General features: G+C 37.7%; 3 protein-coding genes and 1 pseudogene across 3 annotated transcripts in view; all 4 read left to right on the top strand.

Moving 5' to 3' along the window:
• LOC133840973 (uncharacterized) overlaps window positions 1-15,294 on the top strand; it is a 48,856-nt gene extending 33,562 nt beyond the window's left edge. The window contains exon 4 of the mRNA XM_062273201.1: window positions 15,282-15,294. The gene's annotated coding sequence lies outside the window, so the exon portion shown is untranslated. The remainder of the gene's footprint in view (window positions 1-15,281) is intronic.
• On the top strand, window positions 545-2,317 carry LOC133840969 (probable cytochrome P450 6w1; annotated as a pseudogene).
• LOC133845038 (uncharacterized) lies at window positions 6,034-13,436 on the top strand. The gene is made up of 9 exons (XM_062279373.1): window positions 6,034-6,524; window positions 6,581-7,363; window positions 7,432-7,705; window positions 8,643-8,914; window positions 8,971-9,753; window positions 9,822-9,933; window positions 11,656-12,191; window positions 12,246-13,034; window positions 13,102-13,436. Exons 1-9 carry the CDS (start codon window positions 6,063-6,065, stop codon window positions 13,375-13,377), a joined length of 4,287 nt encoding a protein of 1,428 aa, XP_062135357.1. The 5' UTR covers window positions 6,034-6,062; the 3' UTR covers window positions 13,378-13,436.
• On the top strand, window positions 8,412-10,200 carry LOC133840970 (probable cytochrome P450 6w1). Its single transcript, XM_062273198.1, has 3 exons — window positions 8,412-8,914; window positions 8,971-9,753; window positions 9,822-10,200. The coding sequence occupies exons 1-3, from the start codon at window positions 8,453-8,455 to the stop codon at window positions 10,095-10,097; spliced, it is 1,521 nt and encodes a 506-aa protein (XP_062129182.1). The 5' UTR covers window positions 8,412-8,452; the 3' UTR covers window positions 10,098-10,200.
• Window positions 15,295-26,099: the final 10,805 nt, after the last annotated feature.

Below are 26,099 nucleotides of genomic sequence, written 5' to 3'. Positions count from 1 at the left end.
TCAGATATTGATATTGTGACACCCTATATTTTTGCGACGCGCTGTCTAGTTGGTCTAGTTTGTTATCAGAGAGGAATGCCCTACAAAAGAAAAACAAAATTATAAAATTGATATAGTCTCAAAGAAAGGCCGCGAAATTAAAAATGACTTGCTAATTGATAAGGTGACTCGTAGTAAGTAAAATCTTATTCAACATTATATTGCGAAACTAATAATGACTTGCTAATTGATAAGGTGACTCGTAGTAAGTAAAATGAAGTGCATAAAATTACGCACGATCTCATTCATCATTATATTGCGAAAATTGCTTCACTAAGATTGAGTGCAAGTCTGATGAAATGTAAAAGAATTTTCAATAACTTTATGAAAACAATGTCATTGGAAGATACAAATTTTATAAGCTATTTTTAAGTGATAACATCAAGAAATTTACATAAATATTCAAGGTCGTTTATACCATATATACTGCACATATTGACCTATGTCATCGTGTATCAGCAAAACTCTGAAGCGATAAGACGATTGGTATAAATACCACCAAACATTTGCTTTCCCAGTAAGTTGTGTATTTCGCTACAAACTAAAAAGATGTTTACGGAATTCTTTATATTTTTTGCCAGTGCTGCACTTGTCTTCTATATCTGGCAGAAGCGTTTTTATACCTTTTGGCAGCGTAATGGAGTGAAATCAATTAAGCCAGAGCCAATTTTTGCAAATATACGTAGTTTCTTGACTGGCAAAGTTCCTTTCTTTGAACAACTCAGTATTCTCCACGCAACCAAGGGATTTGAGAATGAGCCATTAATCGGAGTATACTTCCTAAACGGTCCTGGAGTAATTGTTCGAGATCTTGACCTGGTTTAGACTCTGATGATCAAGAAGTTCAACTATTTTGTGAATCGAGTTATGACAACGGATCCAATTCACGATTCACTTGGATACAACAATCTCTTACTATCCCGAACTCCGGATTGGAAAGGTCTCAGGAATAAAATCTCTCCTGTCTTTACCAGTGGTAAAATAAAGCAAATGTATCCTCTGATGGTGGATGTAAGTACAACTTGAGATTATAAAAAAATACATTGAAATTAATTGATTACTTTACAGGCTGGTAAGGATCTAGAAGAGAACTTGGGAAAAGTGCCTGTTGATTCAGTCGTTCAAATTAAGGATAAATGTGCTCGGTTTACCATCGATCTTATAGCGAGTATTGCTTTTGGAATCAAGGCTAATGCTTTGAAGATGGACAATAGCGAGTTCTATAATGTTAACTCTGAATTTTTTAAGCTCAGTTTAAAAAGAGTTTTGGATACTGTTTGTATCTTTTTAATACCATCAATGGTTTCTCTGGTGAAAGCCAAGATGTTTCCAAAAAAGGCCAGAGATTTTTTTATTCGTACAATATCTTTTGTGTTAAATGAACGTGAAAAATCTGGAGTGCAACGCAATGATCTAATCGACGTTCTACTGGCAATGAAGCGAGAGACTCAATCTCAAAAAAAAAAAAGAATTTAATGATAATGATTTGGAATATTTGGTTGCCCAAGCTGCTCTATTTCAGACAGCTGGATTTGAGACTAGTTCATCTACCATGACAATGACTCTCTTTGAGTTAGTACACAATACTGCGATCCAAGATCGACTTCGCTCGGAGATAAAGGAATACTTTGGAGATGAGGACCACATCAGTTATGAGCGTTTGCAGGAAATGCCTTACCTTAATCAAGTTGTCAATGAGACTTTGAGAAAATATCCTATCGCTGGCTTCGTTGAACGAGAATGCGCCCAACCTGAGTCGGGGGAAAAGTTTACTCTAAAGCCCTATTATGATTTTGAGGTGCCAAGTGGTATGCCTTTTTATGTGTCAACTCTTGCGATTCATCGAGATGAGAAGGTATACATTAAATTTAATATTCCGTTCAATTACTGTACTAAAAATAATTTATTTTTTTAATATTACAGTACTGGCCAGATCCTGAGAAATATGATCCTGAACGCTTCGCGCCAGAGAACCGTGATAAGATCAACATGGATGCCTATATGCCTTTTGGCATCGGTCCCCGCAACTGCATTGGCATGAGACTTGGACTTCTGCAGGCTAAATTAGGTTTAGTTCACTTGTTGCATAATCACAGTGTAGCTAAGTGCGAACAAACAGTTGATTCCTTTAAATTTGAGGTGAAAAGTGCACTTATGACAAGCAATGTGGACATAATTGTGCGTCTACAAAAGGATTAATATGTAGTCATTTTATATTGAAAATATAATTTTCATTAAATACTTCATGAGCAGCACGGTTATGTTTTTCTAGGTCTTATTTTTGTCTTATTTTCTTTTTCAGACAAAACAAATACAAAAATGTTCGTAATTTAGAAGTTTTGAATTAAAAGTAGGCATATTGAAAGAGTAGAATTCTAATATGGTGATTGAAGATTAATAAATATTGGACTTTGTAATACTATTCTGGTTTTAAGACTTCACTTCATACTGTATGTGTAAAATTGCCACTGTCCATCTCTAGTATTCATAATATAACCTCTAGTAGCAGCTGCCAGGTTATTATGCTTCCAAGCAAAAAGTATTGCTAAACTATAGAAACGTACTGTTAAAAATTGAGGTAGTCCCCAAGTAAGACGACGAATGAAAAAATGAATGGGCAATTGATAAGGAGAAGGCTCGTAGGAATTAGTTTTGAATGAAATTATGCACGCCTTTAATCAGCATAATATTGCGAAAGCACAAAAAGAATTGCTAAGTCACAACAATCTTATAAATTTTCAACAGTCTTCAATAAGTTGAAGAAGTTGTGCAAAAGCTTACTCAAAAGTTCGTGTTCTATATCACCTTGTGCATATATAGTACATATGTATATTTTAAGCTTTTCCATCGTTAATCAGTAAAGCTCCATAGAGATAAGAGCTTTGGTAAACATAATTTCAAAAGTTGTCATTACGGTTAGTGGTGTTTTTCAGTGCACTATAGGCAAAAAGTCGCAAGGTGCGGCATTTTTACATTTTTTTTTTGTGTTCGGTATCATTAAATTGACTTTATTTTTTTAATTAGAATACTTAAGGATACTGAAACATATTTTTAAAAAATTTTAGACTTCGTAGGTAATTTGTTATTCGCTCATATTTAAAGACTATGGTCTGGACCCTCTAAAAAAAAGAAATTGGCGGGAAAATTTGTGATTTTTTCTGTCAATTTTATATTCAAATATTAAATCAAACAAAAAAAGCTTGAATATGGAATTTAATCGTCAAGGTATCTAATATTAATTATTGGCACTAAATTTGTAGTACATGTGATATATTGTCCAATCGTGCAATGTGTTGTTGGTATGTTTTTAGGTCCCTGGTAACAAATATATTTGTGTTTCTGTGGAGTGTAACTAGTGCGTCTAGGCCGGTCGAGGCAATATTAAAGCTGAATGTTATTAACCAAACTGTTAACAATCAAATAGTGATTAACATTGTTGCCCGTTTTTGCCCGATTTACGGCAAAACTCAATGTTGCAGTTGTATTTACGTCTTATTTTTCAACGTTGCTTGATTTTTGGAGCAAAAAACAACCGCCAACAAACTGCTGTGAAGCAGTTTGTTTTGCAAAATATCGATGAAAATGAATTAAGTGATGTTCAGGAAATCTTAATAAAAGATAAGCTTATTCAGTTTTTCGGATTGAGTAACACTAGTTTATGAAAATGCAACAGGCTTGCATCCTCGTTCATAATTGAGTTTTTTTAAGATGATGTTCCACGCGTAAAGACTGGTCGTAAACGATTGACGTATACTTAGGCAGGACCAAGGTTAAAGTGAAAATTAGCATTTGAACTAGTCTATGAAACAGAAAAGTCAATGCTATTGTGGCAATACGTTTTGAAAAGTTTTTATATAATTTTAATTGCTACATAATGTGAGTTTGAGGAATGCCAATCAAAAGTTAAAGTAGGTACTTGATGTACTTATACGTTAATACTTATAAGTGGTATCCAATGTCTCAAATTTTGCATAAAGTACTAGTACATTGAAAATGTGTCAGAAGAGCGCAAAAAATTGTACAAACTCGATATGTTTTCTCATGCAAGGAAAAACAGCCGCCTGAATACTATATCAGATGTGTTAAATAGAGGATTAGATTTCTCTGACCCACTGCTTTCAACTATAAATTTAAAGGAACGCCAAAGATTAAACTATAAAAAAGCCTACCAAGAGATGTTATAGCTCTTTTGGAATCTCCTGATATTAAGCCTCCAATAACATGGGCATGTGTAGACAATAATGATAATCAGGTAGAAGAAGGCGGAGATAATGAACTCGAAATTTTCGGGCAAAGTTCCCTGGAGTTGGAGGAACAGCTTTGTGAAGAATAAACTAATATGGAGTCACAAAACTTAATATTGGGCTCTAATTAATTTTTGATTTAATTTTGCATGGATCCAAATCAAATTTAAAATGCGAATTTGCTAAAATATATTAATTTAATAAATTTAGTTTAATTTTATTAAATATATTACATTGAAATATTTTAAAACAAATTTCTAGAAAAAAAATCGAATATTATAACCTCATGGTAAGGTGGGCGGGAAGAAAGGCGTGGTCCAATTGAAAAAAGAAAAAATCCGAAATTCGATCTTTATTTTTTAGGTATGTGTACAAAGTTTCATGTTTCTATCTTCGAAAATGGTAAAAATGCCGCAATTCGGGACTTTTTGCCCATATTGGACTGTGAGATATCCGCTATCCATTTTGAATAAAAGCAAAATATTACGGTATTATTTTCAAAATATACCAAACATACTAGAAAAATATTGAAAATATACCAAATGATATATTTGGTATATCGACATAGCACCACATTCAAAATATATCATAGACGGCACAATATACCAGATTGTCGGCCAAAGCAACTAAGACCCCTAGTAACATAAGTAGGCGTTATTGCCCATACAAATGTATTTCTTTAATAACTTCCACAATTTTTATCAGATCGCAATCAATTTTCAGAAATCATAAATACTCTTGTTATTATTGTACTCACCAGAACTCGAAGCTCTAGCTTTAAAATTACGCTTGTTATTCGATCTTTGTCAATTTGCGGGGCGGAAGTGGGCGTGGCAAAAATTTGAAACAAACTTGATCTGCGTGCAAACATAACAAATGCTATCTCTTATAGTCTCTAAGATCTAGGTGTTCATACGGACATACGGACAGACAGAGAGACGGATGTGGCTAGATCGTCTTGGCTGTTGACGCTGATGAAGAATATATATACTTTATGGGGTCGGAGTTGCCTCCTTCTACATGTTACATACATTTCCTGCCGTTACAAAGTTATAATACCCTTCTACTCTATGGGTAGCGGGTATAAAAATTCTCATTATATAATGAAAACCCGTAATTCAAGAATGTTAAAATATACGTAAACCCGAAATTTGTGTAAAAATAAAAATATTATTTATTTTTCTATTTTTGAAATATAACTTGTAGCTTTTAAGAAGTTTATTTTAAGACTGAAACCCCTATCGAGAGCTCATTTACGAATCTACTACCATGTTCTTTGTGATATGGATATTGTGACACCCTATATTTTTGCGACGTGCTGTCTAGTTAGTCTAGTTCCTACAAAAAAAACAAAATTATAAAATTGATATATTCTCAAAGTAAGGCCACGAAACTAATAATGACTTGCTAATTGATAAGGTGACTCGTAGTAAGTAAAATGAAGTGAATAAAATTACGCACGATCTCATTCATCATTATATTGCGAAAACCGCTACACGCTAGGGTTGAGTGTTAGTCTGTTGAAATTTAAAAGAATCTTCAATAAGTTTATGAAAATAATATTATTGGGAGATGAAAATTGTTGAAGCTATTTGTAAATAACAACATTAAGAAATTTACATAAATATTCGATGTCGTATATATCATACTGCACATGTGTACACTTTGACCTGTGTCATCGTGTATCAGCAAAACTCTGAAGCGATAAGACGATTGGTATAAATACCCCGAAACATTTGCATTCACCGCAAGTCGTGTTTTTCGCTACAAACTAGAAAGATGTTTTCGGAATTCTTTATATTCTTTGCCAGTGTTGCAGTTCTCTTTTATATCTGGCAGAAGCGATTTTATAGCTTTTGGCAGCGTAATGGAGTGAAATCAATTAAGCCAGAGCCAATTTTTGGAAATATACGAAGTTTTCTTACTGGGAAAATTCCTTTCTTTGAACAACTCAGTATTCTCCACGCAACCAAGGGATTTGAGGACGAGCCATTAATCGGAGTATACTTCCTTAAGGGTCCTGGAGTAATTGTGCGAGATCTTGACCTGGTCAAGACTGTGATGATCAAGAAGTTCAACTATTTTGTGAATCGAGTTATGACAACGGATCCCATTCATGATTCACTCGGCCACAATAATCTTTTACTTTCGCGCAATCCGGATTGGAGAATTCTCAGGAATAAAATCTCTCCTGTTTTTACAAGTGGAAAAATAAAGCAAATGTATCCTCTGATGGTGGATGTAAGTACATCTTGATAATGTATAAAATACATAGAAATTAATCGATCATTTTACAGGTTGGTAAGGATCTAGAAGAGAACTTGGGAAAAGTGCCCATTGATTCAGTCGTTCTAATTAAGGATAAATGTGCTCGGTTTACCATCGATCTTATAGCAAGTATAGCTTTTGGAATTAATGCTAATGCTTTGAAAATGGACAATAGCGAGTTCTATAATGTTAACTCTGAATTTTTTAAGTTCAGTTTAAAAAGAGTTTTGGATACTGCTTGTATCTTTTTAATACCATCAATGGTTTCCCTGGTGAAAGCCAAATTGTTTCCAAAAAAGGCCAGGGATTTCTTTATTCGTACAATATCTTATGTGTTAAATGAACGTGAGAAATCAGGAGTGCAACGCAATGATCTAATCGACGTTCTACTGGCCTTGAAGCGAGAGACTCAGTCTCAAAAAAAAGAGTTTAATGATAAAGATTTGGAATATTTGGTTGCCCAAGCTGGTCTATTTCAGACAGCTGGATTTGAGACAAGTTCATCTACCATGACCATGACTCTCTTTGAGTTAGTCCACAATACTGCGATCCAAGATCGACTTCGCTCGGAGATAAAGGAATACTTCGGGGATGAGGACCACATCAGCTATGAACGTTTGCAGGAAATGCCTTACCTTAATCAAGTTGTCAATGAGACTTTGAGAAAGTATCCTATCGCTGGCTTCGTTGAACGAGAATGCGCACAACCGCAATCAGGAGAAAAGTTTACTCTAAAGCCCTATTATGATTTTGAGGTGCCGAGTGGCATGCCGTTTTATGTGTCAACTCTTGCGATTCATCGAGATGAGAAGGTATACATTAAATTTAATATTCCGTTTAATTACTGTACTAAAAATAATTTATTTTTTTAATATTACAGTACTGGCCAGATCCTGAGAAATATGATCCTGAACGCTTCGCGCCAGAAAATCGTGATAAGATCAACATGGATGCCTATATGCCTTTTGGTATCGGTCCCCGCAACTGCATTGGCATGAGACTTGGACTTCTGCAGGCTAAACTAGGTCTGGCTCACCTATTGCGTAATCACAGTGTAGCTAAGTGCGAACAAACAGTTGATTCCTTTAAATTTGAGGTGAAAAATGCACTTATGGCAAGCAATGTGGACATATTCGTGAGACTACAAAAGGATTAATATGTAAGCACTTTATATTGAAAATATAATTTTCATTAAATATACTTCATGAGCAGCACGGTTATGTTTTCCGAGGTCTTATTTTAGTTTCTTTTTCAGAGAAAACAAATACAAAGATGTTCGTAATCAACAATTTGATTTAGAATTTATTTATTAAAAGTATGCATAGTGAAAGAGTAGAATTGTAATATAGTGATTGAAGATTAATTAATATTGAACTTTGTAATACTATTCTGGTTTTAAGAATTCACTCTTTACTGTATGTGTAAAATTGCCACTGTCCATCTCTATTCTATTATATTCATAATATAATATAGTCGTCTAACAGCTGTGCAGGGTATTATGCTTCCAAGCAAAAAGTATTGGTAAACTATAAAAACGTACTATTAAAAATTGAGGTAGTCCCCAAGTAAGACGACGAGTGTAATAATGAATCGGCAATTAATATGGAAAAGGATCGTAGGAATTAGTTTTGAATGAAATTATGCACGCCTTTAATCAGCATAATATGGCAAAGCACAAACAGAATTGTTAAGACACAACAATCTTATAAATTTTAAATAGTCTTCAAGTTGTGCAAAAGCTTTAAAAAAAGTTCGTGTTCTATATCAGTGCTTAGAAATATGCACATTTTAAGCTTTTCCACTGCTAATCAGTAAAGCTCTATAGAGATAAGAGGTTTGGTAAAAATAATTTCGAAAGTTGCCATTACGGTTAGTCGTGTTCTACAGTGTAAACTGCAAAGATGTTTACGGAATTTTTTATATTTTTTGCCAGTGTTGCTCTTGTTTTCTATATCTGGCAGAATCGTTTTTATAGCTATTGGCAGCGAAATGGTGTGAAGTCGATAAAACCAGAGCCAATTTTTGGAAATATACGTAGTTTTCTTACTGGAAAAGTTCCATTCTTTGAACAAATTAGTTTGTTCCACACAGCCAAAGGATTTGAGAATGAGCCATTAATAGGAGTTTACTTCCTGAAGGGTCCTGGAGTAATTGTGCGGGATCTCGACCTAGTTAAGACTGTGATGATCAAGAAGTTCAACTATTTTGTGAATCGAGCTATGAAAACAGATCCAATTCACGATTCACTTGGCTACAATAATCTCTTACTATCCCGAAGTCCAGATTGGAAAGGTCTCAGGAATAAAATCTCTCCTGTCTTTACCAGTGGTAAAATAAAGCAAATGTATCCGCTGATGGTGGATGTAAGTACATCTTGATGTTATATGAAACACATTGAAATTAATTTATCATTTTACAGATTGGTAAGGATCTAGAAGACAACTTAGCGAAAATGCCCGATAATTCTGTTGTTCGCATTAAGGATAAATGTGCTCGATTTACCATTGATCTTGTAGCGAGTATTGCTTTTGGAATCAAGGCTAATGCTTTGAAAATGGACAATAGCGAGTTCTTTAAGGTTAACACAGAATTCTTTAAGCTCAGCTTAAAAACGCTTTTGGATAGTTTTTGCATTTTTCTACTACCATCATTGGCTTCTCTGGTTCATGCCAAAATGTTTCCAAAACCGACCAGAGATTTCTTTATTCGTACAATATCCTACGTTTTAGATGAGCGTGAGAAGTCTGGAGTGCAACGGAATGATCTAGTCGATGTTCTACTGGCAATGAAACGAGAGACTAAATCTCAAAAAAATGATTTTAATAATAAAGATTTGGAGTTTTTGGTTGCCCAGGCTGCTCTATTTCAGACAGCTGGATTTGAGACTAGTTCATCTACTATGACAATGACGCTCTTTGAGTTAGTCCACAATACTGCGATCCAAGATCGACTTCGCTCGGAGATAAAGGAATACTTCGGGGATGAGGACCACATCAGCTATGAACGTTTGCAGGAAATGCCTTATCTTTGTCAAGTTGTCAATGAGACTTTGAGAAAGTATCCTATCGCTGGCTACGTTGAACGAGAATGCGCCCAACCTGAGTCGGGGGAAAAGTTTACTCTACAGCCTTACTACGATCTGGAGGTACCAAATGGCATGCCCTTTTATGTCTCAACTTTGGCGATACAACGAGATGAAAAGGTATATACTTATTTCAAAAGGCGTATTATTGATTTTAGTAATAATTATTTGTTTCTTTTGCGTTGCAGTACTGGCCAGACCCTGAGAAATATGATCCTGATCGCTTCGCGCCAGAAAATCGTGATAAGATCAACATGGATGCCTATATGCCTTTTGGTATCGGTCCCCGCAACTGCATTGGTATGAGACTTGGTCTTCTGCAGGCTAAACTAGGTTTAGTACACTTGTTGCGCAAACACAGTGTGACCAAATGTGATGAGACCGTTGACTCATTTAAATTTGAGGTGAAAAGTCCTCTTATGGCAAGCAATGTGGACATCTATGTACGACTGCAAAAGGATTGATATGTAAAGAAGTATTTTTGTATTGAAGATTACTTTTGCAATAAATTTACTTAATGAGCAGCAGTTGTGCAATGTGCAAAGTGTTATTGCTTTTTCTGTCTCATGTATTGTACACCTAAGTCTAAAAAGAGATCATATTCTCGAATTAATTTTTAAGTGATGAAAACTATCCAGAAATTATCTTTATTTTTTGATTAGAATAAAGGTTTTCCAAAAGTTTGGTGTTTACAGAGTTGCCAGAGGTTACAAAATAAGATTGTATTGGTGAATGTAATCACGGAATGTTAGATAGTATTAGAGTTAGTGAGGAGAATTTTTTTAATTTTCTTATTTCAGTATATGTTATACATATAACATATTTCTTACAGGCACTTATTGCGACTGGTTAAAATGGTTTTAGCATGAGCTGTATGGTTTGTATGAATTTGAAACACCTCTCTATTATATGAACAGCGGAGAAATGGCTACTTGTATTAATTGATTTAGATCAATTTTAGATTATAGATAGATAGATTTTAGATTACACCAATTCAAAGTTTTGCCCTTAAAGATTTAGCTACATACAATACCTTAATTCCATATTATGAACTTCTTTATATACTTGACTATATTCATCTCTAACACTGTTAGAAAATGTGTGCGAGAGAGACGGAAGAGTATGACGAGAGAGCAAAAAAAGTAATAAATTGAGTGAGTGGAATATTTAGCGAGATCGTGAGTAAAATATTTAATGGCAAGGGGTTTTCTCAAGACAAACCATAAACGGTTTCCCCGGTTCTTTGTTCTCTGACGAACCTAGACAACAATGATAAGCAAAAGTAGCGATCAGCAAACACTTGAACGAAGAACTGATAATAATTGAACAACAAAATTAGTTAGTTGTTAGTCCCCCATGCAGAGAACGAAAGTAATTCTGACTAAGCAAATTGATAAACGAGGGGGTTCTCTTGAGTTGGCAAAAATTGTTATATTTAGAAGTGGCGACCATTTACTACCTTATAAAATTATTTTGTTTAAATATCGTCTTAAAAGGAAATAGTCATTTGAAGTTAAGAATTATTTTTTAATTGAAATAGAAAATTTTCCGTAAACATGTAATGGATTAAAATAAATGTATTGTAATTGATAAATAAATACTGTTAAAAATGGGCAAAATATCAATAACATGACATATGAAAATATTTACCTCAAATATGCTGGAAAATAATTTGTATTCTCTTTATTTTCGAATTATACCCGAGTTATTAAGACTTAAATACAGGGTATTCAAGCATTTCGCGTGTGAATATTTATTATCATCACGGCCGAAGAAAATCAGTATGTCATAACTTTTGTATTATGAAAACTGAATGAAGACTTATGAAATTCCTACAGATATCAGCATTGGATGTTAATGTAGATCAAGAAATTATAAATCCTACAAACAAATGTTATTCCTTAACAACAACTATACACACTTGCTATACAAACATATTGTTTTCGCTTTGTCATGGCATATCAGCAATAAAATGAGACGACACGTTTTGAAAACAAATGCGTTTAGATGGAAAGCTTTAAGGTGGAATTGTTGTATATAAAAGCTTGAGATGGGCTATGCAGCAGTGGCAGTCCATAGTGCAATCCAGAACTCAGATGTATACTGAAATCATTTTACTCATCGCCAGTTTGGCTCTTGCCTTCTATCTCTGGCAGAAACGAGTTCATAGCTATTGGCGTCGCCATGGCATTAAGTCCATAAAGCCTAAACCAATCTTTGGAAACTTTCGCAGTTTTCTGACGGGAAAAGTGCCATATTTCGAGCAACTTAGTATGCTGTATAATACACCTGGATTCGAGGAGGAACCTTTGATTGGTGTTTATTTGCTAAAAGGACCGGGCATAATTATTCGTGATCTTGATCTAATTAAGACCGTAATGATCAAGAAATTTAACTTTTTTGTGAATAGAGTTATAAGAACTGATCCCATTCACGATCCTCTTGGCTACAACAACTTATTCTTTGTACGTAATTCGGACTGGAAGAATGTCAGGAGTAAAATATCACCGGTGTTTACAAGCGGCAAGATCAAGCAAATGTATCCGCTGATGGTGGAAGTAAGTACTCTAAGATATGAAAATAAACTATAAAAATAAGTTTCTATTTTATAGATTGGCAAAGATTTGGAACAGCTCTTGGCGAGTTTGCCTGTTGACTCTATAGTATGCATTAAGGATATTTGTTCCCGATTTACCACTGACTTAATAGCGACTATTGCTTTTGGGATCAAAGCCAACGCTCTGAAGGACACAAATAGCGAGTTCTTCAAAGTGAATACAGAGTTCTTTAATTTCGACTTGTCGCGCGTTTTGGACAGTTTCATAATTTTCTTGTTTCCCACATTGGCTTCTCTGGCACGAGTCAAAACATTTTCGAAGCGAACAAGGGATTTCTTTATGAATACTATTTCGTATGTTCTTTCGGAGCGTGAGAAATCTGGATTACATCGCAATGATCTAATTGATGTCCTATTGGCTATGAAACGCGAAGCAGCTGCTCATCCAGAAAACGATAAAAATAAAACTGAGGATTTGGCTTATTTGGTGGCCCATGCTGCTACCTTCCAGACAGCGGGCTTTGAGACAAGCTCTTCGACTATGACGATGACTCTTTTTGAATTGGCACGTAATACTGTCATACAGGAGCGTCTTCGCCGAGAGATAAGTGATTATTTTGCAGACGAGGATTTCATTAGCTACGAGAGAATCCAGGAAATGCCTTACCTCACACAGGTGGTAAATGAAACGCTGCGGAAATATCCTATTGCAGGGTTTAGTGAACGAGAATGTGCCCAACCTGAGACGGGAGAAAAGTTTACTCTCAAGCCTTACTATGATCTGGAGGTGCCAAACGGTATGCCCTTTTATGTTTCCACTCTGGGAATTCATCGTGACGAAAAGGTAAGAGTGTGTTTCTACATGTTGTTAGCATGTTTACTAATTATTATTTATTTCTTTTGATTTGCAGTATTGGCCAGACCCTGAGAAATATGATCCTGATCGCTTCGCGCCAGTAAATCGTGATAAGATCAACATGGATGCCTATATGCCCTTTGGAATCGGTCCCCGCAACTGCATTGGCATGAGGCTTGGACTTCTGCAGGCTAAACTAGGTCTGGTTCACTTGTTGCGTAATCACAGTGTCGCCAAGTGTGGTAAAACCGTGGACTCCTTCAATTATGCTTCTAATAGTCCTGTTATGAGTCCTGATGTGGACATCTATTTGCAATTGCAAAAGGATTAAGACAGATTAGACTGGTGGAAGAAGTCTACTTAAATAAATGTAACTATAAGAAGCATTCAGAGATATATGTATTTTTGATTTCGTGTAACACTCGTAATTAGTTTAAGGTGTCCCAGTATCCTTGAAGATGAGCTCATTCATTTAGATGCTCCACAAATAATTCAGATCTGTTTACCGTGTAAAGGATTACCCCAGAAAACGCGGTACTTACGAGCAATTCCCGGCATGCTAATGCATCGTCTTCAGCTCAACCGAACCAGGTGAGCACCAAGATGTTGGCAATAAAACATGAGCAGTGCCAGCCAGCAAATACCACAAAATCCTCACTTCATAACTCATTTGTTGCCAGCAAGTGCTCAACGACGACACTCTCGAACTCTGTTCACGACCCCATTCTGAGAGATAGCATGTCACAGAGAGGAAAGAAAGCAGCTTGAAGGGAAAGCTCCCACACACACACACACATTAACCCCGTCCATTGGCTATATGTTTTTCTGTCTGGCAGTCTGATTGTCGGTTGGCTCATCGCGTGTAATGGCAAACGATTTTCACTCTTTTGTATTTGATTTTCCAAATTGTAATGCAGCAATGTTTCGATTTCTGGTTTCTCTGTCTCCCCTGCGGGTTTTCTGGTTCCCTGTTCTTGTTTCACGATTCCCATTTCTCTGTTTTGGGAGTGTGACGAATGCGTTACATTTGTCAAATTAGCTAGGGCAGATAACAGTGTGCTCTCGGGGCGTGGCTCTAACAAAAAATTAAAAAATAAATAACAGGAGCATACGAATCTTGGCTGAGCCAATGCAGTAATCCACTTGCTGTCAATTAAGTATATTTATAGCTCCTCTCCGAGACGTTCGAAGATAAGTCTTTCTTTATAAAGTATTGGTGCAATGAACTTTTGATATACAAATATTTCATATTTATAAATTACTTAATATTTTAAATTATTTATGAACTAAATAATTAGAATATATATAGTTTTTATAGTTTTTGCGAATATTATTTGATAATTCGAAAGTAATAAATATAATGAAAATATTTTAATGTTAAATAAATATTTTTCAGTTTATAAAGATATTTTAATTTAAATCCTTATTAGCCGCAACAATATTCCATCGCTTCCTTCATTAATCTAGTTTTCATCAGTATCATTCCTTCAACCTAGGCCCATTTAGTCTGGACACACTGACGCTTTGTCAGACAGTTTTCTTAAATGAAGCATAATTCAAGTAGATTTTTGAGGGCATTAACAGGTCGACTTAAACCGCAAAAAGTGCATGAAGTGTAGACTCAGCTTGTTAGTCGTGTGTCGTTTGCGTTGTTATTGAACTGAACTTGACATTTTGAACTGGCCGAAAGTCTGCAACGGTAAATGGTCATGGTGAGCGAGTGGGAAGCGAGTGTATACCCGCAATAAAAAGGATAATACGAATGCGAAGAGCTGACCCGACCCCAACTTCAAGCCACAGAGCCGCCAAACAGGAGGCAGCTGCTGCTGCTGCTGCTGCTGCTGCTGCTGTTGCTTCTGTTCGTCCTCATCCCTAGTCACGGGTTCGGTTTGAGGCTCAACGAGCCGACGGCAACACGAGCAACAAAAGTGAGTTCGATGTGGGGTTGTTGTAGGCACCGCAAGCCCGCTTCATGCGAAAAACAGGATGAAAGGGACACCGCGGTGCGTTTATGAAATTATTTGTTGGCTCGAAAACAGTAAAAGGAAAAAAAAAGCATAAATGCAAAGCGAATGAAATATTGAAAGCTTTTATAGGCAGGCCATAAAAATGTATGTATGCATATCGTGGCCATGCAGGAAGGAAGGAAGTATCTGGAGTCTAGTCGTTGGGGCAGTTTTCAAAGCTCATTTGGCTTTAGCTTATTGAATTGCCAATGATTTGCCCCTCGTTGACATTAAAGTTCCCAAGCTCGAGTTCGTTCGCTCTCTTCAATTCGATTTAGTAAAAGTCGCCGGTCTGCGCTGTGGAAATCATAAACCTGTTAATAAATTCCGATGCTGTTCAATGTTATTAACACATTTTTATGTTCAGACTGCCGCCCGGCACCTGGGTCTGGGTCTGGGTCTGTGTTGGGGTTGGGGTTTGGGTTGGGGTCTGAGCAGTAGGCGTAACAAAGTGGAAAGTGGGGAGTACTGTTCACAGTTCACCGGCAAAGCAAAGCGTCTAAATTGCCATGGACTCGCAATTTGCTGTAGGGCATTGGCTGCTTTGGGGCTTCTGGCATCTGGGCCCAAAACCAAGCTGGCAGTCGACTTAAAGTCAAATTAAATTTTAGGCAGAGCTCTTGCACTGATTTTAATTAGATGTAATGTCAGCTTAATGAGTTTGATGTCATGTCGCTTGGGCTTATGCCTGCGGGGTGAGTTTAGTTCCTTTCTCCATTGTGTAGTTAGGATAAGGGATCATCGGTCGATAAGGGAGTAGAGAGACAGTGCGGTGGTAGTTCTGTGTATGTGTGGTCATGAAATTTTTTTCGTCTATTTTATTAAAGTGCTAAATGAAGAACAGCAGGCACAATGTTGACATAAGGAACGTAGATGAAATCTACGGAAGGTTGATAGTTGTTGAGTGTCAAATTTGGGACTGAAAGCTTAAAGTAGATAACGAGAGTTCAGGAATGGTTTGATTACAGTCATAACAATAACAGATGTTGCATTATATTTAATTCGAAGATATATTTGAAAACACAATTTAATAACATTGATGATGTGATATCAGTGAAAACAGTCAAATTTACTCTCCCAATTTTAAATCTGTTGCTCTGACAATAACTGAAGAAGAGCATTATTATAGTTAATTTTTTTAAATTTAATTTTAATTTTGATGGAATCATAAATAAAGTATTTATATTTTAAACAACAGTACTTACAATCTGCACCTTCTATGTATTACTTGAAGCTAGCTTTTGTTTCCCTATCTCAGCTTGTTGAATTAGCTAACCCAAAGACTATTCTTTGCTTCTTGCCAGTTTTAGCTTAGTTGTTCCAATTAAGCTGCAGCTGCTGCGGCTTCTTCTGCTTTGGCACGCCTACTTAATTGCTATGTAAACCTCTCCTGGACAGGACTCGTAGATTTTTCTGCTTTTTTTCTAACTATTTGTGGGAGTAACTGGCAGCAACTTGTCGCTTGCTCATTAGCAGCCGCAGTCGCTTGCCTGGGCACACAAGGATGCCGCAGGATACAACGGGTCCTACCTCAAGCTGAAAAGGACACACACTAAAAAGGATTAAAGACCAAGTCAACAATGCGTAAATTATGAAAAAAGAAGAAGACAAGTGAAAAAGGCAGAGAGAGAGCGAGAGGGAGAGAGAGAGAGGGAGAAAAACATGGAACACATTAAAATGATTTCTATAAAAATTAAAAGAAGGCTAAAAAGGATAAACGCTCCGTGTGTGAGTAGCATGATTGTGTGTATGTTAATTGTCGCGTGGAGTTGGGAATCCTGCATGCTATGAACATCTAACGGACTGACAGTCGTTACGCCTGTTCGTCTGTCTCTCGGTCTGTTTGAACTTGGGAACTTGATTTTGCGGAAGAAGGCAAAAGAGGAAGATTGTGCCAAGCGCCAGCGGAAGGGCAACAGTAACAGCAACAGCAACAGCAACAGCAACGTGCAACATCTGGCGCTAAGTACAAACTGTGATACACACAGCGACGGAGAGACACCCAACGACAGACAGCCAGATGGAGGGACGGGCTGACTGACAGGCAACTCACACACACACTTTCACATACACTCGCTACTGCGGCTCCTCTTTAAATTTGCTGACTGCGCGCGCAGCCCTGAAGAACCTTTTGGCAATAGCTTTAAGCCAGAGCCTCAGTCTCAGTCGCAGTCTTAGTCTCGGACTTCAGTCCCAGTGGCAGTAGCCCTCTTAGGCTCACAGGCGGCCTTCTCAAGTGGCCGTGCGAAAAGGAAGTTAGACAAGAAATTAAGCATTTCGTTTCGGTTTTTCTCGGGCTCTGCCTAAAAATTGAAAGCGCCGACGAACTTTAAAAAGCCATGCCAAATGGCAAACCGAATAGGGACCATAATAGGGAGCGGGACACGGGGCCGTAAAGAGGCGTCAATATAGGGGTGTAGCAGGAGGAGAAGCGGGACAGGGAGAGAGCGAGGAAGACGGGTACAAGCAGGCTCTGGCAGCGTGAGAACATTTTCATGCAGGATATTTTAGCGGCTGCTCATCAAGAGTTGAACACACCCTGGTGGGAAGTTTGCTACCCTATCAGACACAAACACACACACTCACACCCGGCCACACGCTTCTCACTCTTACTTCGTTCGCTCGTGCTCCCGTTCCCGCTCTTGTTTTTGTTAGCGCTCTTTCGGTAATGCTGTCGGTTTATGAAATTTCCCAGTATTTTTAACACTTCCGTCATGTGCTCTCGCTCTCGTCGGCATGCACATGCGCTGCGAGAGCGGCTCTCTTTGCGAGAGCACCCATTAAATACTGGGCTATGGCTTTGCAGTTGTTGTTGCTAAAGTGCACTTCACTTGGCGTACATACACATATGAACGTAGTACATATCTGTGTGTACATGTGTAAAAGAGCTCTCTGTATTTTTTTTTTGGGTTGAGCGCTCCTTTTATGCCTCTTGATAGCGTGGTCGGGGGTGTTATGTATTTTTTACAAGTGTTTAGTCAAATTCGTTTGCCTTTGTTGGGGGAGGCGACGCGACGATGGCAGCGGCTGCGACGGCGGCGGCATCGAACCTCTGCCTTGGCCTCTGCCTTTCGGTTTCGCTTCAGCTTCGTCGGAAGGGTGGGGGAGAAGGGAAGAAGGGAAGAAAGGGAGCCAGTGTTTTGTTTACAAACGTGAGGCAAAAAGTTCGACTGAAAAGACAGAGGAGCATTTTAGATGGAAATTGATTTTTGGTGTGACGAACTGAAGCGGTGTAGATAAAAAGCCATATAAACGATGGTGAGTCTATGAATACTATAGTTAACAGGGCGCCCAACATGGGGTCCCATCGCTTTAAAATAAATGGGTAATATTTAGAAACATCTTCTATTTGACCAGTTGTTAAGAAAAACATATAAGCTCTTCAAGATCTTCAACTGCCATAATGCATTTCTCTCGTTAGACATTACTTTGGTTCCGTTTCAGTGAATACTTGGCCACAAAGCATTCCCATGCCTCAATTAAGAGTTTAGGGTCGCTCTCTATAGTTTCAGTGGGTTATTTTATAATTTTTGACAATTTACTAGCCTTTGTTCCACTTGAATTACTTCGTTCTCGTATTTCAACTTGAGAATCTCTTGCTTGAATGATATCTTAAGTGCCACTTTTTTCATTTATGGTTACTGCTCTTGCGCTGTAGATTAATCGAGGAGTATGATAGCATTTAACAATTAGCCCTTATCGAACCAAAGTTCGAAGAGAATTATAAACTTACTAATGCCTTACATAATTCCTATTAAATTTGGTTCACATTATATTACTTTATGTATTTTAAGAGTTGTTTCTCTTTTTACACCCAATTATTGGACCCTGGGGCACTCTTAATTCTCTCGACCACTTCCTTGGATCTGAAGAACGATCTTAATAGCATTTCAGACAGCAGACAACAGATGATTGACAATAAGGTCGTCGTTGTCGTGGTCGAAAACCGCAAGACAAATTTAAATAACTGTGCACACAAAAGGCCTCCAACACGTTGCATGGTTAAGTTGTCCTTGTCGGGACAGCAATCGAAACAGGAATAGGAACAAGGAAAAATACAAAAAAACAGATGATTTGGCATCAAAAGCAAAACAAAACAAAGGGAAGAGCCATGCGAAACAGCTGTCGAGAATGAGGACAATCCAACGATCGTGTTGCCTGAATCCATCAGGTATCTGCGGTGCTATTGCGGTATGCAACAGGAAAGTGCAAGGTGCAAAAAAAAAAGAAAACAACAAAAAAGAGGAAAGAAAAACATGAAGGGGGACGCCCAGGCTCGATATTAAACAGAAGCAGGCATAATAAGCGCTCTGCTCTGGCCTGATGATTATTATGTTAAGGAGGAGGAAGAGAATTCATTCCAGCACTGAGTATTGCCCTCAGTTCAGTTGTCTCCGTTCCCTACAGCGAGGGGTATTGTGGCACCATGGCACCAGACACCAGGGACTCACACACACGCACACACACAGGTAGCTGGGCTGGCAACCTGCATGAGCCGTCAGCTTCTTCTGTTCCTTAGTCCGTCCGTTCGTCTGTCTCTCTGTTTGTCTCTCTGCCTGTTGAGCAGCTGTCGTTAATGAGCCGTACCTCTCGGAGGGTTGCCAGAATTTCATTTATTTTATTTGTCTGCGCGTTTAGAGAGCAAATGCAATCTCCGCTTACGGCACGCATCGCATCTAATCTTTATTGACGGCTTTCGCTTTAATGCTATGGAAATTCTATTTGTCAAACAAACAATTTCGTTTCCATTTTTCACAACAATCTCTAGTGTTTCTACCAGGTTGTTCTCGCAGTGCCAGGTAGATGGAAGGTGCTGCCTTTGCTTTCCACTGATCCTGAGCAGCTGAACATGCTAGTTTCCATGGAACTCGGCCGACTTGATCCTTGCTCCTGAATGATAAACGATGTGCAGCGGTGATAAAAGGATTTCCATGTTTTCTTACATTTGTACAGCAATAATGCTGGGTTCTTGTTTGCACAGCACTAAACATACATCTGCTGGCCAGTGTTTTCTTTTATTTTCTTTTCTTCAATTCGACTGTTTGTTCTACAGGAAGATTGCATAAGAGCTAAGAAGATGTTGAAGAGGCAAGATTAGTGATAATAAATGTGGATAGCTGTAGAGCTACTCAAAAGATTTCTGAAAATAACTATATTTTATGATCGTAGCAAGGAAAAATGAATAAGAGTTCCTCACTTAAATTCAAGTCTATTTAAATAAATATGTTCTTAGGCAATGGCAAATCTCTTGTCACATTGCGGAAATGATTTCGAGGAATGTCTGAAGTATTTCTAAAGGTTATTTTACGCCCCAACATCCTGAACCATGTTGAAATCGAAACAGCATTCATTCCCATTGCCATTTATTCGGGCTAAGCTCCGTTCGATATATTGAAAGATTGGGCCCCATTGCTCGTGTCATTTTCCCGTTGATTAGCGCAATGCTCGCCAGACCCAACTCAAGTCGAAAGCCCTGCCCTAAACATACAATATATTTCAAACACTTAGAGCACACTCACACCCCGCCAAACCACCACCGCCACCAGCAGCCACAATAACAACAACAGCGACAGCGACATCGACATCGAAGTCGACATCGACAACATTCCCCTGTTGCGTCCCGTTCCTTTGCTTTAAGCGAACGCGTCGCTTGTGCATTAAATGTGATTTTAATCACTTTCCGTTTTGTCACTGAGAGAGAAACCGGGTACATTACAACAGGGAACTCTAAAGGAACTGAAGTCCTGCGCATGGAGGCGAGATAACTCTCGCTCAAGACTTCGCAAGTCTTTGAGCTTGGCGTTCTATTCTGCGTTTTTCTGCCTAAAATAATTTCATTTAAATATCCACACATAAAGATTGTTATGTGCCCTTGGGCTAGGTTGGGAAACTCTTGCTATGCTCTGAGCTGTATGTTAATGTAATTTTTATGCTGATTGCAAATTTCCACATTTCCGGACTGTTCACTTCTTTGTCAGGGCATTAAAGAGCCCACATGCTTGCGCGTCCCTTGATAGCCCCCTGATTATGATGTTTACTCGTCGCTAGGCTCTCCAAGTCTCCAGGTCCAGAACCTTCCTCTCCTCCCTTCTCTCGTTTTCTCTGTAGACCTTTTGTTGTACATTACGCACTCTTAAATGCTGGGCCTTTGTTTACGTCGTCGCGTTACGTTTTAATCAGCGGCATTAATTTAATTTAATTTGATTTAATAATACCCAACGCAGCAGCATATGCCTGGACTACGTCGGGACAACGCTGCCAGGACTAAGTATGTCTAAGTGGTTTGCATTGTAGTCCACGTGATCTATTGTAGTCCCTACACTGACTGACATCGCAATCGCTCATTAAAAACCGCTCGCAATTGAAAACTGTTCATTAAGATGCAATTGGGGGAGATCTCTGGTTCCTAGGCTGGTCAGGCGCATATGGCAACTGAAAGGCTTTTGTAATTGATGGTGGCTCCATGAGATGACAAATAGGAATAGGAATGGGGACACGTGAATGCTGAAGAACTTAATAGTTCTCCAATGTTTAGACTTCCACCAGCTTAAGCGATTATTCTGGTGCGGTCTTAGAAAACAACCTTAAGATAACCATCACAACTTATTTGCGGAGAAGTTAACAAAGTTGATTTTTATTCTATTCAATACAAAAATTGAAAAACAAAGGTTAAAGTTAAAATTAATTTAGGATATCTATCCTAAGATTCTACGTATTTGTCTTATACTCTATTAATTTTGAATTCTAATACAATTAAGTAAACAAATCTCTTTGCTTTAACGAAGTGAAAAGATGCTTTTAATCGAATGTAAGCTTTATATAGTTGTCGAGTTCTGCTCAATCATTAAATCGTTTTCCAATTAAAACCGTCACTTTGAGTCGCCTTGACACGGTTCACTAAGGTCGCTTCACTAATGGCCAAATAGCTTGGGAATTCCTTTGAGCAGTGGTCAAAAAAGGGCTGCGTATTTGAATCACAGCGACTGTCAAATGATTTAAATGAATTTTCATTTTCCTTTTGCCTTCCGTTTTCATTTAAATTTAAATGTGAAACTAACATTTTGGCAACACACTTCAAAGGTTTCAATTACAACAACAGTCATTTTGGAGGCAGTCTCAAAAACCAATACACGGACTCATAGTCGGGGGCTGGGCACTCACACACATGCACATACATACACACACACGAACACACCCACACACACCGACATAAAAATAATCAAAAATGGCATATAAACAAACACAACGACAGTCTGCAGTCGGTTGTCGGCTGTCGACGTTCGGTTCGGTTCGGTTCGGGAATCGGCAGTTGGAAGTTGTTGACTCAGTCCCTTGCTTGGTTCCTGCTGGGCTGTCCTCGCTTTGCCTGTCATCCCCGTTTTCCTGCTGTTTCTCCTTTGCCCCTGGCGCCAATACGTTCCCATAATTTGCTACCTTTTGCTTGCCATGCTCCATCTCTCTCTCTCTCTCTCTCTCTCTCTATGTTTGTGTTTGTGTGTTTGTTCAAAATGTTAAAATCCTGTTTATTGGATTCAATGGTTTGTTAATTGCCAATTTCAACTCGTTCTACCGTCGCACAAGTTTTCGCAGTCACTGTGAGCGCCGCGACCATCGTCTTTGTCAGCTACTTCCCCCCATCGATACTCTGCCCTCCGTCTCGGGCCTTACCTTGGCCCATCGATGCCTGCCATAATAATTTCCTGGCTATAAAATTCATTAGACCAACGTTGCAGCTCCGACCACCTGTAAATGTCTCGTCGTCTCGTGTGTCTGGCTCGTGTTTTAGAGGGTCTAACTAGCAGCTACCGTTATGTGCTGTTCTCTTTCTCTCTCTCTCTCTCTCTGTGTGCGTATGTGTGTGTAGACAGTCGACAGTGCCATGAAATGTGCCTTGAAATGTCGCTTGTGTCGTTAAATTAGCCCCCAGTTGGCATCGACTTTAATGCCAATGGTCTTAGATACCCTCCGGTGCTTTAGCCTCTTTCTCTTTCTCTCTATCTCTATCTCTGCCTCTGTCTGTGTCTCTTTGCTATCGTGTGGCTCTTTCAATTGTGCTTGTGTGCGTTAGTTTAACGAGGAATGTGTGCACAACTTTATGCCCATCGATCGTAAATAATCGGCGTAAGTTAGATGCCACAGCGTTTGAGTAACAAATATATTAAGATCCAATCCGAGTCTAGTCAACTGGCTGACTTTATGCGTTGTACACAAATTAAGAACTTGAGTAACTTTGGGTTTCTCTTCGAAATGGAAACTGATACCAAAACCGACAGTTTTCTCGGAAACTGGTTTCGTTCGAAGCGCAATATAAATTGGAATTTATTGTTATCTGATTTGGCAGCTTCACAGCAATTGCTTCGACCTGCTGTTGGTAATTCTAGAAGCCAGCGATTTACGCGATACTAATTGTTTTGACATAATGCCATGTAAATGGTCAAGCAAAGACTTGCAGCCCTTTATGCGGTTGTAAAATCTATTTATACTTATGATAGTTTGTTGCCAATTACTAGATATGCTAGAAATTGAGATAAGTAATAGCAATGAAAGTTGCAGGCAGTAAAATAAAATATTTTCGATATTATACTGATTTAAAAATGAGAGAATTTAAATTTGAAGGTTTGTAGAAGATAAATTTCAAAGTTAGATGCTATGAAATCAAATTATTTTTAATTCATCAAGAAAATTATTTCTGTGAAAGATATTGACTCTCAATACTTTATTCAAATTATATAAATGGTATTATTCTCATTTAAAAATTTTAAGATAGATAAGCAAATCTATAAAAGTATTTACAAGTACAACTAAATTATGATATTATGAATGAATGGAATGGAGTTTAAAATTAACAATGCAATTTGTAGTGTAACAAAATATAATTCGATTTTAATTTTCATTTGGAGAATAATCTCTAATATCTGCAGATATAGACGATATATTTATATACGAAAGAAGCTGAGTTGTGCAATTATAAATATATGCTAAATACATATGTATATAGTAAATATAACATTTAAGAAAATATACATTTAATGAGAAAATCATTGTGATAAAATAATATTGACTATATTTAATCCCTTCATTAAGTGTTTTTTCGTTTAAGCACTGCAAACGAGAAAAGTAGATTGGTAATTATTTAGAAAACTGTCAATAACTATCTTGTCTGCCTAGAAATCCCAATTGATTGTAGGAATCATGCTCAATATGTCAGCTGGCAAAAGCGTGACTCACGTCAGTGTGATTTATATCGTTAAAGAGTCGCAGCCCACGTGATTGTTGTTCGAGAGTGGCAACTGTTATCATCAGTTGTCATCTTGCCGGTTAACAAGCGACACTCTCAGCTCAGCTCAGTTCAGTTCAGTTCAGCTCGACTCGCATCCTCACATCTGGCAGAGCTGAACACATCTGATTGTCAGCTCTTGAGGAGCAGAGACTTAAGAGTCTCAGGTGGCAGTGCCACCCACATGCCGCATAACGGTAGCGACTCCTGTCTGGTGTCGCGTTTAATTCAATTGCACAGAACATGGCAAAAGAAAAATCGCAACAATTGCAAAACGAACGAACGAGCGAGGGAAAAAATGTTGCAAAGACGGAAAATTTCTGCGCCGTTTGCTGACAAACAAAAGCGCAAGCAGCAACAGCAACAGCAACAGCGACAGCGACAGCGACAGCTGCAGCCATCAAAAGAGATGCAGGGGCGTGGCAGGAACGGGAGCAGGGGCGAGAGAAGAGGTTGGAGGCGAGGTATTGGCAGAAACGGATATGTCACACAAAGCAGGATATCAAAGCGTGACAGGAACAGCGCCGCACAGTCGAAGAAGATGAAGAAGAAGGCGAAGAAGAAGCGGAACACGAAGAACAAGCACAAGTTTCTGATGATGCGGAACACGATGATGGTGTCGATACTCAGGAAGATAACGACGATAATGATGATGCTAAAGGATGCTCACGCACTCGAAAAAGTTTCGTGTGCTTAGAAAGTATCAGGGGGCGACTTAAAGCTACACACATATGCTAACACTCACACAAACACACACAAACTCACACATACACACACTCATACGCAGACACATTCCCCAAATTTGAATTGACATCGCGTTTCCGTGTCGGTTATACCAAGTGACATATGTGTAGAGACACTCTTTCTCTCTCGCTCTCTCCCTACCAGTCTTCCTTTCTTTCTTTCCCTAGCTCTATTTCCTTCTCTATAATGAATGATACTTGCGCTACACTGAAATCAAAATTACCTTGACAACTAAATATAGAAATAATCTTTTTGTATCATAAAACAATGATTAACTACGAATTAATAAAAGAAAACATATAAGAATACTTTTTAAAGAGATTCTAAATTTTAAATATTGTTCAGCTCTGAACATGATCATGTACATATGTATATTGATTAAGTCTTTGGATAACTCGGTGCACTGTGGCTTCTTCATGTTCATGCTTAAACAAATAGATTTAAATACTATTTACTTTCTTTAACAAAATTAGTCGTAATTTAGAAGTATGCAAATAACTAAAAAAAATTATGTTAAAAATCGGAACGAAATTTTTTTTATTGATTAAGGGGTAACACAATACAATTTTCAAGAAATCGATTTTTTTTTGTCTATAATATAATGCAATTGCATATTAAAACTTTTAACGCGTTTTACTCGAAACACGGTTCAGAAATGATCTCTTCTTATTATTAAGATGAATCTAATCTTACTAATCTTACTAATCAGTAAGAGACTTCAATCTTGGCAGACACGTTTTCTATGGTATTTCGAATAATTTTCAGAAAATTTCACAAAGCGTGAATTAAACCAATTTCATCTTTTTTGTATTAAATTCAATTACTTTTGATTGATGTATTTTAAATGAGAAAACTGTATGTGCACGATATAATTAATTAAATAAACAATGCTAAAAGTGACATTTGTAAAGTGTATTCTGATATCAGATTAATACATATTTTATATATTACTATATATGTAGTATTTCTGTCAGTGCAGAGACTGACAGTAGTTCCTTAGGGGTTTTTTCGGCCGCTGTCATTTCA

This window comes from Drosophila sulfurigaster, chromosome 3 (assembly GCF_023558435.1).
Source record: "Drosophila sulfurigaster albostrigata strain 15112-1811.04 chromosome 3, ASM2355843v2, whole genome shotgun sequence".
In the NCBI taxonomy this organism is placed as follows: Eukaryota; Metazoa; Arthropoda; class Insecta; order Diptera; family Drosophilidae; genus Drosophila; species Drosophila sulfurigaster.
Note: the sequence above shows the minus strand (reverse complement) of the source record. Positions and strands in the feature narration are given on the sequence as shown.